The sequence below is a fragment of the Mytilus galloprovincialis genome, chromosome 10, assembly GCF_965363235.1.
Source record: "Mytilus galloprovincialis chromosome 10, xbMytGall1.hap1.1, whole genome shotgun sequence".
Classification (NCBI taxonomy): domain Eukaryota; kingdom Metazoa; phylum Mollusca; class Bivalvia; order Mytilida; family Mytilidae; genus Mytilus; species Mytilus galloprovincialis.
The window spans coordinates 78,455,794-78,470,273 of NC_134847.1; the positions used below are offsets into that span (position 1 = coordinate 78,455,794).

At 31.1% G+C, this 14,480-nt stretch overlaps 1 protein-coding gene across 3 annotated transcripts in view; it reads left to right on the forward strand.

Annotated features, from left to right (window-relative positions):
• Positions 1 to 14,480, forward strand: part of LOC143048466 (protein mono-ADP-ribosyltransferase PARP14-like) — a 58,548-nt gene that overhangs the window by 7,775 nt on the left and 36,293 nt on the right. For all 3 annotated transcript variants that reach the window (XM_076222156.1, XM_076222155.1, XM_076222157.1), the window contains exons 4-8: positions 2,201 to 2,377; positions 5,630 to 5,929; positions 7,596 to 7,832; positions 9,855 to 10,091; positions 12,689 to 14,422. In XM_076222156.1, the coding sequence (XP_076078271.1) occupies positions 2,201 to 2,377; positions 5,630 to 5,929; positions 7,596 to 7,832; positions 9,855 to 10,091; positions 12,689 to 14,422 (2,685 nt within the window). The remainder of the gene's footprint in view (positions 1 to 2,200; positions 2,378 to 5,629; positions 5,930 to 7,595; positions 7,833 to 9,854; positions 10,092 to 12,688; positions 14,423 to 14,480) is intronic.

The window sequence follows — 14,480 nt, forward strand, 5'->3', positions numbered from 1 at the left end:
TCACACTTGAAAAGAATAGCTGTTCTTTATTTTTCGATTCCATTCCAAGAAGATCCTTAAACATGTTAAATTTCCTGTCAATTTTTTAAACATATTTTTTTTCAAATAGCTGAAGTGACTCACTATTTGTGCGTTGTGAGATTTAAAATATTTTGATGAGAACATTTATTCCTGAATATGTAAATAAAGATCGCTTTGGATGGACTAAATTATATAATTGCAATTGGTTATGATCTGTTTCAAATATTAAAGGTTACCGATTCTAATTTAAATATAAAATAGTACTATTTTTAGTTCATACACTCTTGTTTAGAAGGCTATTATTATTTATTAATTTAATCAATTAAATTAATTAAGTATTTCAACGTTACAAAAGTAATCAGAAGTCATAATTCATGTAAAAGTGAGCTTATGCACTCCCGTTTTTCATTCATACGAAATGCTGTTCACACCTGGAACCGTGAATTCACTGATTGAAGATCAAAAGATCAGAATGACATAATGCTAATGTTTTAATTACCTTGAGTTTAACCACCATTCAACATTCACTAAGTGTCACATAGCAATACACATTGTATTTCCACATTACAGCAGAAAATGTTTGGACTGAAGCAAAAAGGTCAGAATACAAACATGTATTTTATACACTATCGATCATGTCAGTTTCATATGTTTGTTTAAAGTATTTGTAGAAAAAAAATCATAAAAATGTTCTATTGTATCGATTTACTTTTATTACTAAAATTCGTATAAAAAATCCACACATAAATTCTACAATCTAATTTTAAAAGTTGTATGGCTATATATCACTTGTTTTTAGTTGGTTGATAGCTACACCAAAAGTCGTCAATGCGCTTTAAATCGGGTAATTATATGGTTAACGAACAAGACTAAATGAGATTTATTTCACTCCTGGCATGCAAAAAAACTTACACTACATCACATAAGTCAGGAAGTTTGAAGAAATGAAATTAATAATTCCCTATTTTCTTTACATTTAATAAGTTTTCATATTAAAATAAAACTTTGTGAATATGTTTTTTATGGTGTTATGAACATAATAAGATGATAAGTGAAAAATCGTGAAGTTTTCCTTTCATATACAAATATTTTACCTCATAATTGAATGCACAAATGTATATATTAGATGTTTGATATATATAAGGATGATAGATTTATTTATTTCCAATTACTTTTGATCTACATTACATAAAGTGATTCTGTGAATTATATCTGAAAAATAAATTATTAATGGATTTACAAGATCTTTAAAAATCATCTGTAATTTTTAAATCAACAATTTTGATTAGTTCACTTTTTTTTTTTACTAGGAATTGACTTGAAACAGTTTTAAAATTTTAAAACTTTTGATTATAACAAACCATTGTTTATTAGTTTATTCCCCATCAATCATTATGTCTTTTTAGTCATTTGAATTTTTATTAGAAGTGAATATATATTTTTGCAATCCAGAAAGAATCCATATTTCAATAAAATAATTTTTTTTTAATTTGTTTACATTGAAAAGGTACATTTTCAATGCCCTGTGTTGAAAAATACTTTAAAAATTTATCCTAGTTGGTAACATTTTCTAGAAGAATTTTTGATTTGCAATTTTTTGTTTTTTTGAAACATGTTCATAACAGGCAACATTATTTCAATAAGATATAAACTGCTGTTTAGATGAAATTGTGCAAATTAAGAGACCTATATTATTTAATGTGAGCTCATTTTATTCTCATACTGGAAAAGCATGTAAACTTTCCTTCTAAAGACCTGCTGTTAATGCTTTATAAATGTTCATTTTCCCCCACCATACCTTAATATGAAATAATTCAAACTACTCTTCTAATCTTTCCATGAGTGATTTCCATCACTTTGATTAGTTCTCTCATTTTTTTATTTTTTTTATTTGTCATTTTGGAGCCTTTTATAGCTTACTTTACAGTATGGGGTTTGCTCATTGTTCAAGGCTGTATGGTAAACTATATTTGTTAACTTCTACATCGTTTGGTCTCTAGTTGAGAGATGTCTCATTGACAATAATGTCACAATTTCTTATTGTTGAACATATGCATATTGTGCATTGAAATTTTGAAAAAAAAACACATGATAAAGTGTGTTTATGCATATATATGTAATTTGTACATTTTCAACATTTTATGCTTTTTTCATTATATTATATTTGATATTTAATTAGAACCAAAGAAAACTACCACTAATATGCTGAAAGTGACGAAGTTGCCTTCAAAAACTACAGAGGATGGATTAAGGTTCTTTTTTGAGAATACAAGAAAGTCTGGTGGTGGTGATGTTGATGATGTAGAATACGATGAAGACACTGCATCAGCTATTATTACATTCATAGAAGATGAAGGTACCCGTACTTTTAACATTTATATTAGTATGTGTGGCAGAGTCATATTTGATTGATATATCAAATATGATATTGATGGTATTAATTTTATTGGAGTGTTTGATAGTTTGGTTACTCATGGTTTCTATTTCTAGCACTATTGTTCTAGTATCATTCTCTTTTCCCTTTGGTGAACCTCTTTTCTTTCATATCATTTTGGAGGGAAAATTCTAACCTTTTGATTGGTCAATCTTTAGGCCAAAGGTCTTACTATATGTTTTCTTTGTTTCTGGTGGATTTAGACTGCAGACATATTGGAATGCAGTGATAATAACCTGCTTGATATATTCAATTCTGACATTGATGATATTTGTATTATACTTCTTGGATTTTCAATATTCTTATATTCAGGTCAGTTTATTAACCTTATTTCTAATTAACAAACTAATAGTATGTCATTTTAATACTTTGTGAAAGGATTGATTGTATGTATTGAATGGAGGAATATTTGGAGTATGAAAGAGTAAAAGATTAAATCATTTTATAAAAACACAGAGTCATATTAAACATTTTAATATAAAACATTCTAGTACTTTAAATATTATAAAGTTACAATAAAAGTGAAAGACAGATAAATTTGGAATTTGAATAATACAGAACTCTGAAACTACATATTTTAGATGTAGTTGTATATTTTATTTAATTGGTGAAATAGTCCTGCCACGTTGGGCGCCAAATGTAACGGGGTATTTTCTGGTCAAATACAACGAAAACTATTCTAGGGTTCTGTTCTTTTAATACACAAATATTTAAGACCCTACAACATATAATAACAAATAATAAATATTCACATGACAAGACAGTACATATAACATATGGGCAAAGGGGAATAACTACAATTGATATTTATTCCTTTAAATATCTATATACTGAAATAAGTCCTAAAAGCACTCAAATCTAACTCTTTGGTTCACTTTCCAATACATTATTCATATGTATCGCATAATAATTAATAATTATATACATCTCAAATCTATTAATGAGTTGTCCATTTTATAAATATATTTGTATACAAAGTATACAAATTCTGACCAACATAAAGATATTACATAAACTACACTTCACATGAACAGACAATTACTTGAATAAAACATAGACAGTACAGACATTACAAATAAACAACATAGAACACAATGCTTACCATGTATATGGTACAAAGGTCAGTGTACTAGCTGGAATATCACAGTGCTGTGTACATTAAAATCTGAGCACTGCTCATTTGACAACTTGATAAGGTATCAATCCATATCCTGAATAAATACAAATATAACATTCATAAGTCCAGTGGCAGGACTATTTCACCAATTAAATAAAATATACAACTACATCTAAAATATGTAGTTTCAGAGTTCTGTATTATTCAAATTCCAAATTTATCTGTCTTTCACTTTTATTGTAACTTTATAATATTTAAAGTACTAGAATGTTTTATATTAAAATGTTTAATATGACTCTGTGTTTTTATAAAATGATTTAATCTTTTACTCTTTCATACTCCAAATATTCCTCCATTCAATACATACAATCAATCCTTTCACAAAGTATTAAAATGACATACTATTAGTTTGTTAATTAGAAATAAGGTTAATAAACTGACCTGAATATAAGAATATTGAAAATCCAAGAAGTATAATACAAATATCATCAATGTCAGAATTGAATATATCAAGCAGGTTATTATCACTGCATTCCAATATGTCTGCAGTCTAAATCCACCAGAAACAAAGAAAACATATAGTAAGACCTTTGGCCTAAAGATTGACCAATCAAAAGGTTAGAATTTTCCCTCCAAAATGATATGAAAGAAAAGAGGTTCACCAAAGGGAAAAGAGAATGATACTAGAACAATAGTGCTAGAAATAGAAACCATGAGTAACCAAACTATCAAACACTCCAATAAAATTAATACCATCAATATCATATTTGATATATCAATCAAATATGACTCTGCCACATATGCATTAGGAAATAAATGTAGGAATTCATATATATTAGGCAATATTTTTTATTCAACCATCTGCAAATTTTGATTAAATTTGGTAAGGCAAATCTATGACAAGGCTTCTGAATGTTTTGCAACATTTGTATGCCTTAGGCTGATTAAGAGCTTTACATTGAATAGATACAATTGTCCTTAATTGATGAACTCTGCATGTTGACCACTAGATTATAAGTGAAATTGGGTTGCTGTCTCATTGACATTATGCATCACATTTCCTTTGATCAATACTAATACCAGATTGTTTACAATATAAGATGATTAAGATTTCAACAAGTGTCAATCAGAGATCTGCCATAAGAAGGGGGACAATCGCCTCAATTTTATAGAATGTAATGTCACGTTTATGTGTACTGCTTTATATGTTACCAGTGATTAAAGATTACACAGAATTAGTTATCACTAGCAAATTTGTAAATGCTCTTTTGTTCAGATTTTGGAAAGTTCCGGGCGGAAAGAACTATCTAGCCGAAAAGCTCCGGAGGAACTTATTAACTAGTAGCTTTGTTCTTCCTCTGGTTTAAAAGTTTCAACAGAACATATCAACTAGTTAGAAAGTTCCTTTTTGCCAAATTAGTCAAAACCGGAACTTACAAACTAACCCAAAGTTCCAATGGAACTTATCAACCAGTCACAAAGTTCCATCTGGAGAATTAATTCAAAGTAAAAGGGCAACATATTATATTTGAACCTTTCAAAGGGGAACCAAGATACTGATTACAAAAGTTAAAAAGAACTCATCAACTAGTCACAAAGTTCCTCTTTTGCAAATTAGTCAAAACCAGAACTAACAAACTAGCCCAAAAGTTCCTCCTCATGTGGGTACTTTTAAAAATATCAATTTCAGATTAATGTATACCAATAAATTAGAACTTATTCCATTATGAAGGCAACATTCTGACTGGATTAACTAGTTGTCTTGTTCCGCCAGAACTATTGAACTAGCTACATTGTTCTGGGACTTTTCAACTAGTTACTTTTTTCCGGACTTTTTGACTGCACTCGGAATAAAACAACTAGTTGAATAGTAACTGACGGAACATAGTGGCTGTTACAAATATACCTTCCTATTGGTAAATTTAACGTCTGGATAATAAGGGACATTCTGCAAAAGAAATGGATGATCTCTTCTGTATCGTATGCCCTTAAAATGGACTCATCATGTTATTTAAATCTTAAAATAAAAGATAACTTTTATACATACTTTTTTTTAGCTGTTGACATCGTTTTACAGAAGATGCCTATTATGTTTAATAACAAAGTTATAGAAGTGGAGGCCCACAATGTGAATGTGGAAGAGCCTATGGAAATAACTGAAGAATATGAGAGTAACCTAAGTACCAGTGAACCGTCCCCGACCTGTACAATAGAAGTGAGAGGAATGACAGATCGTACAACACAAGACACCATCATGTATTACTTTGAATCAAGAAAAGGTGCTGATGTTGACGTAGATACCATTGAGTATATAGAGGATAAAGACATGTATTTAGTTACATTTCAGGATGAACAAGGTAATTTATTTTTTTGTTTTCTGTTCTAAGGACTGATGTTATGTGGACCTTTTTTTTTTTTTTTTATTATGTTTTCGATTTTAGCAATGGTAATTTATCATTATTACCTATTGCATTCCCTTGGCATCTGTGTTGATTTGGCCACATGTCTGATTTGCTGTCCATTAACTTAAATTTCCTTTAAAAATCTTCAACTGTGAAAGTGATCAAAGGATTAAACTAAAAGTTTGTCTGCTTCATCTATATAAAAGTCAGCTATAAACTTTGTGAGTTTTTGTCCAGGTTGATCAACCAACATGGCCACTGTGGCTATATAAAGTAGAACATAGGGGTCAACTTATAGTTTTTCTCTTATATCTTTAAAACTATAGCAATCAGAGAATAATTAAAAGGTTAAGTAAAATTAGCAAAGGCTCTGTGTTGACAGCCGTAGCTTGACCTATAATGGTTTACTTTTATAAATTGTTATTTGGATGGAGAGTTGTCTCATTGGCACTCATACCACATCTTCCTATATCTATCTAATATACTGAATAAGTTCTAACTACCCTGAATATTAAAGAAAAAAATGGAGATCCTTTTTTGAGTTGTTTCCCCTGAAAGGTTAGTTTTTACAAAGCTTTAAAAACTATAGAAGCTATCTAACAAATGCTTTTTCTATTTTTTTTCTTTTTTTCAGTCTTTTGTCAATGTTATCTTGAAAACAGTATGAGCTACGGTAAAAGTTTAAAAATCAAAAAATGCAAAAAGTGATCAGCATGACTAGACCTAACAATTCTGAATATTTGAAGGAAATTTGACAACCTGATTTGTAGTTGTTACCCCTGAAATGTTCAGACGCCTGCGGGTGCGGGAATTTCTCGCTACATTGAAGACCTGTTGGTGACCCTCTGCTGTTGTTTTTTATTTGGTTGGGTTGTTGTCTCTTTGACACATTCCCCATTTCCATTCTCAATTTTAGTTTTTAGCTCTTATCAAAACAGTATGAGCTAGGTTATATGTGTAAATTTCAAGAATGATCATAAATTTATACAAGGAATAACTTTTGATGTGCATTCAAAGATATTTATTAGCAGACTGGCACTTTTTCACTAGCTAAGCAATACAGACACAGGTGTATCTGTTTGCATTTCTGTCAAAATCCTTCAGTCATCTTGTTATGTTATGGTTAAAGATGTCACATGAGTAAGCCAATAGGTAGACAACAATCTTCCACTTTTGAGAAGATAAAAGAAAAAAAAGCACACACACAAAATACACACAAAATACCCTTCCAAAAACAAAACTGGAGGGATTGTGCTTGATTTTCATATGAAGAAGACATAATTTTTCAATCAATTTAATTTAATGAGACGACATGTCAACCTATCAAGAGACATTATTTCGGGTGCAAACTGACTAGTCTTTGGTTATTTGTAATGCTTGTATGTTTAGCGAAATAGCAGCAAACGACAGTTTTAACATCTTGGGTTTGAACCAGCTGAATTCAAACCAACAGCCCCCTAACATTTTACCACAAGAACACAGAGTCAGTTTTATAACAGAAAGGAACAATTATCTGGTACCTTAATGTATACAAAAAAGTGTATAGTGTATTTATTAGTGATGAAAAAAGGTCGTAATTATTTTCTTTTGTTATTTAACAAATGTATTTTGATTTTTAAAGCTGTGGATAGGACATTACAGAAAAACCATACAGTAGATGGTTCAAAGTTACAAGTCAAGAAACACATTCCACCCAAAAGATATCCAAATAAGGCATTAGTCAAAGGCTTTAGTCCTAGGACAACAGAAGATGGCATTATTAATTTCCTGGAAGCCAGGACAAAGTTTGATGTGGAGGGAGTAGACTTTGGTAACGAGGATTCTGGGAAGGCTATTGTAACATTTTGTGAACCAATAGGTGTGTATATCTTATACCTTATAAGCATAAAATCAAACATTAAGTATTCATTCAATCTGCTAGATCTGTTTAAGTTAACATAGTATACTTAAATAGGCATTTGAGAAAAGCACATGTATTACGATTAAAAAACATTGTAATAATTAGAAAACATTATGAGAAAACATCATTGTAAACACTAAAGTAAATTCTTCTATGCAAAAACTTTGCCATTTTTATACAAATTGCACATTGCTTAAATATAAACCCAAAGAAAAATCATATTTGCATTCAAGATAATTTTAAATCATTTAAGGTGGTACCAAACAACTTCACTAAATTTAATTTGGTTTGTTTAATTTTCATAAAGTTTTGACAAAATATTTACTTTGCAAATAATATGAAAATTTCAAAAAAACGACCCTAACATTTTGTCAAAAAAATTTCATAAGATATATTTAGCAGTTTGACAAACACTAATTTTAATCATTGAGAAGCTTAATATTTTCTTAATAATATATCGTGATTTAAATGTTCAGCTAATTTTTTACAGAGTTATCTCCCTGCAGTGTTATGTACCTTTTTTGATCATATTTTGCAGAACAAGATGTATATGTTACAGTGAATTTGTATAATCAGTGATTATGTAGAATCCCTTAAATTTTCAGGGATTATGTAAAATCACTGGCCAGTTTAGGGATTATATATAATTGCTAAAATTTTCAGGGATTATGTATAATCACTAGAAAAAAAGTCAGGGATTATACATAATAACTGAAATGAAGAAATAGTTTTAATTTATAAAGAAAATGAATAAAAGTCAAATAATTTATGCTATAATAAAACAGCATTACACTGTATAAACATAAACTGTAAAATGTTAAGAACAAAATATCAAAATGATAACCCAATTTTTTTTAAATGCTAGGCACAATATATTAAAATGTTAAACACAATATATTAAAATAAATGCCTCTCATCTGTTATTACCACAATATCCACATTTTAGAAACCATTTTCATTCACATATCGAATCAGATTTTATGACCAGCTTAAGAGAAATAAAGTGTTCAGTAAAACATCTGTAGGTACCCCTCAAAAAGGAAATTAGCAACACCGATGTGGTTCGAGCAAGAAACCATGTTTTTTGGCCAGGCGATATCCTTTTTCAGACTTTTGGTGAACAATTATCATTAAGTTTTTTGGTATCCCCTTTCCTTTTTTACCCTGTGGAATCAAGCTAAGAGAATATTACACCAAATGCCAGCTTCCTCTAAACGTTTGTTCTAATTGTCAATCCTTTAGTTTTTCTATACATTTAGATTCGTAAGTTCTCTCTGTTTAAATTTCTTGTTCATTTGAACAAAAAAAAAACAAAAAAAAAAAACAGATGTTCCATAATCGTTTTCACCATTTGTTTTCCATGTACCACAAATAACATGCTCTGTGGATTTACAAATAGAACATGAATATCCATTGGACTCTGGCTTTTAATATTCAAACAATACATGTAAAGTTATCGCTTTAAAGTGAATCTTGATAATATTAATTTTGAAAGTCTTCAACTTTATCTCTAAACCTTCAGTTGGTTGTATCTTTAAGATCATCCTCTGTGTTAAAAGGCAAAATTATTTCATCTACAAGGAATATGAAAGTATGATTTACTTGTGTCTAATCCATTTTGCTTTAATTCAGCAAATAAAATATGTTTAAACTAAACTATGAAAGTAAAAAATGATGATTAGTCTATATGTATTATTCGTTTTTATCAAACAAAGCAACCTTAAATTATTCATAATCCCTGAAAATTTTTTTAGGGAATTTGTAGAATAATTATTAAAATGTTCAGTGATTATGTAAAATCACTGGTCATTTTCAGGGATTATATATAATTACTAATGATTTTAGTGATTCTACATATTCCCTGAAAAATCAGGGATTCTACATAATCCCTGATTATACAAATTCACTGTAACATATATATGACTTATGTTTATTATTCTCATTATGGCAAAGTACATTTAATTAATGATTTTTTCCCAGATATTGGAGATATCCAAACAGCCTGTAAGAAGAGAGCATTAGATGACAGCTACCTAACAGTTCACCCTGTGGTTGTAACAAACTGTATTGTAGTCAGAGGTTTCAGTGAGAAAACAAGTGAAAGTGGACTGGAATATTACTTTGATAATAAAAGGAAATCTGGTGTAGAGGGCGTCGCTGATGTTAAAATGAATAGAGATGAGGATTACTGTGTTATATACTTTGAAAATGCGGAAGGTACATATTTTTAGCTCACCGTTCAAAAGGAACAGTGAGCTTTAGCCATCACTTGGCGTCCGCCATCGTCAATTGTCGTTGTCCTCGTTGTTGTTGTCCTTGTTGTCATCATCCGTCTGGTGTAAACTATTTCAATCATCTTCTCTGAAACTACTGAACCAATTCCAACCAAACTTAAGCTGAATGATCCTCAGGGTATCTAGAATAAAGTTTGTGTTTGATTTTCTGGTTCCTCAAAAAACACGGCATTCATAGCTAAAAATAGAACATAGGGGTAAAATGCAGTTTTTGGATTATATCTCAAAAACCAAAGCAGTTAGAGCAAATCTGACATGGGATTAAAGTGATTAATACATGCATTCAGTAATTTTTAGGAACTGGACAGAAATGGGATTTCCCCACCAAAGTATTGATCTGACTAAAACAATACAGATAAAGAAATATCAATGATTACATGGCTAACAAAAAAAACCCAAAAAAAACAAAAAAACATCCACAATGGACACAAACTAAAGGACTTTTTTTTTAGAAAGCCTGAGGTTGTCAATAGTATGTTTTTTGTTGGCTTTGTTTTTGCCTATTGCCAATCACTTTATTTTGAGATCTGAACATTTTGCCATGTTATTGTGATCCAGTTGTTCATATACTTTTGAATTTTCAATGTCTTTTTTTTTAGCTCACCTGGCCCAAAGGGCCAAGTGAGCTTTTCTCATCACTTTGCGTCTGTCGCCCGTCGTTGTTGTCCGTCGTCGTTAACTTTTACAAAAATCTTCTCCTCTGAAGTTACTGGGCCAAATTTAATTAAACATAGCCACAATCATCATTTGGGTATCTTGTTTTAAAAATGTGTCTTGGGACCCGGCCAACCAACCAAGATGGCTGCCATGGCTAAAAATAGAACAATGGGGTAAAATGTAGATTTTGGCTTATATCTCTGAAACCAAAGCATTTAGAGCAAATCTGATGTGTGGTAAAATTGTTCATTAGGTCTACATCTATCTGCCCTGAAATTTTCAGACCAATTGGGCAACTTGTTGTTGGGCTGCTGCCCCTGAATTGGTAATTTTAAGAAAATTTTGCAGCTTTTGGTTATTATCTTGAATATTTTCATAGATAGAGATAAACTGTAAATAGCAATAACGTACAGCAAAATAAGAGCTGCAAATAAGTCCACATGACCGAAGTGGTCAATTGACCCCTTTAGGAGTAATTGTCTTTTATAGTCAATTTTTAACAATGTTCATAAATTTTTTTTAATTTTTAAAAATTTTTACAAAAATTTTCCACTGTCACTTCTGGGCCAATTTCATAAAGATAATTGTAAGCAGCAATATTGTTTAATAAAGTAAGATCTACAAACACATCACCAACACCAAAATATAATTTTGTCATGAATCCATCTTTGTCCATTGTTTAATATGCACATAGACCAAGGTGAGCGACACATGCTCTTTAGAGCTTCTAGTTATATATACTGCAGCTGTGCTATTTGTGCAGTCAAATAGCATTGACCGTATATTCATATACGATATACAATCACTGACCATATATTACCTTGTTTATGACTTTGACAATGCATTACCGTAGAGTTTGATTTATGACGTCAATAAAACATACAGGTTCGCGGAAATTTTACGTTGTCCACTCCAAATTACAAAATGGTGGTGTTTACCCTGAATATTTCATTTAGAACAGTTCTAAGAGTTTCAGTTTATAAAGAATAACGATACATATACACAGCCTAGCTTTCTAAAAGTTTCTAAACCTAATCTACAAATAATATTTATATTGATAGTCATTGTACGGTTATTCTACATATATCTGGAACATATGGCTAAGTAATGTAGGAGTGATGGAGTACAACATTTACTTTTAATTGATGCACTTATTTAGTATCATAGTTTTACGGTACTAAATCTTTCTGTAAATTTTATGTACCAATATTGTATCATCATAGTGTAGTACTATGAAAGTACAATAAATCTATAGTACTCCACTTTATATAATAAAATTGAGAATGAAAATGGGGAATGTGTCAAAGAGACAACCCGACTTAAGAGCAGACAACAGCCAAAGGCCACCAATGGGTATTCAATGCTGCGAGAAACTCCCGCACCTGGATGCGTCCTTTAATAGCTGGCCCTTAAAATGAGAGGAAATTTAACTGAAAATTCAATACTATGGATTCATTCATTTTCGTGGGTACCAATTTTCTTGGGTTAAGGAAGACATGTTCGTGGATATTTAATTTGGAGGTTTTGCCGAAATCTGCATACAAGCCTATTGAAAATTTGTTATTTGTTGTACAATTAATTTCGTGGTTTGCCTGTAACCACGAAAGACACTAAATTGGTAACCAACAATTAATAATGAATTCACAGTAATTCAAAACTACAGGACTTGTACATAAAGGGTTGTACCTTAAATGCTTTGCACATTAAGGAATACAACTTGTTACTTTAAGCTTAAATTATGGTGCTTAAATAGTGCAATACTTTTGAAATTTTAAACAGTTCTACATTATCAAAGTAATATTCAGTACTTTAGATATAAAGTACTACATAAGTATTTATCATTTCTTTAATCTTGTATTGTAGATGCACTAATAGCTTGTAAAAGATCCCATACCATTGACAACTGTAAACTAAAGGTTCAGGTCTTCTACGATTGTCTTGGTGTCCCAGCTGATAATGAAGGGCCAAAGTTCAAACCATTGCCACCTTTAGTTATTACTGACATTGACAAATATAAGGTTAACTTCTTGAATCATTCAACTACAAAGAGAGATGCTATTGAAAAACAGCTGCAGGACATCTATGCCCAAATTACATGGCCATCGTCCAACAATGATGGCAAAATAAGTATTGATTGCACTTTGACCAAGGAAACAAAAGATTGCCGGAAACTGGCAAAGTCTTGGGGTGAAGAAGTCAGGAAAAGTATAAAAACCTTTGTTGATGCACTGGTTACTGAGAAGCATTCAATATTACAAGATGCTTGGGGTCCTGTCATGGAAAAACTTCGGGAAATTAACATTTCTGATCCTGATGGTGTTACTGTAAGTGTGGAGAAACCACCGGTTTGTGAAATCATCATTGCTGGTTATACTGTACCAGTCAAAGAAGTTTCAGTTAAAATTAAACAAATAATAGATGAAGTTTCAGCCGACCTTGACAGAAAGAAACAATCAATTCAAGAAGATACTAAACTGAAGCATCACCAGTTGTTGATTCTGGTTTATACACACTTCAAAGACAAGATCAAACAAAAGTTTGAGAAAATGGATGTGAAAATAGACACAAAAAACCTTGTTATAACTTTTAATGGGTTATCTGGAAATATCAGTTCAGCCAAAGTTATGATGTTTGAAACAATTAATGACATAACATCTGCATCTATTGGAACAAAATCACCAGCTTATATTCAGTTTTTACAGAAACAGGAAGTAAAGAAATATGTTGGGAAAAAAATAAAGGATAAAGGCCTGATTGGAGTTTGGGATATCCAAGGTAACACAATAACAATGTATTCCATGTCTGATGCAGATGCTGTGGCAGCTTCAACTATCTTAAAAGATTGTGTAGTGGAGACCCAGGTCCACGTTGACAATCTACAAAAGTCTGTAATGCGGTCTACTAAATGGGCCCAATATATTCAGGCAATACAAGATGAGTATGAGAGAAAATCAATTATTACAGAAATTATAGAGGACAAACAAGGGCAGATAATCCTGTATTGTACTTCAAAAGGAGAAGCAGGAATGATTAGAGAGAAAATACAAGATTATTTCCTGGATAATTCTGAAAAAGAAATAACAATCAACTTGCCTCCTGCTCAGTTGAAGTTCCTTCAGGAAGAAATGAAGGATGAAGTGGATGACCTTGAGAAAGGTTTACGTAAACAAAAAATCATTGTGGCTGTGAAAGGTGATGGCATTCTGATTAAAGGCAATCCTCAGGGAATAAGTGATGCTGAACAGGAAATAGAGGCATTAGTAAAGAAAATATATAGAACTAAGCATTCTATGGACAAACCAGGTTTACAAGAGTTAATGAATACTGGCCATGGAAAGTCAAAACTGAAGCAAGTTAGCAAACAGGCGGGAGTCATAATCAGTAGTGATAGTGATGAAGATGAAAGGTCATCAGGTCAAATTAGACCTAGGCAAGGTGCTAGTTCAGATGAGAGAGCAGTATACTCTGCAGCTGGAGGTCAAGAGGTCATTGTTGTCAAGGGTGATATTACTGGACTAGATGTGGATGTTATTGTAAATGCAGCCAATAAAGATTTGGCTCATAGTGGAGGTCTGGCTAAAGTTCTGGTTAATAAGGGTATGTACCAGTTGTTTCCTTTTTGTAACAGAACATTGAATGTTCAGTTCCTTAAAAT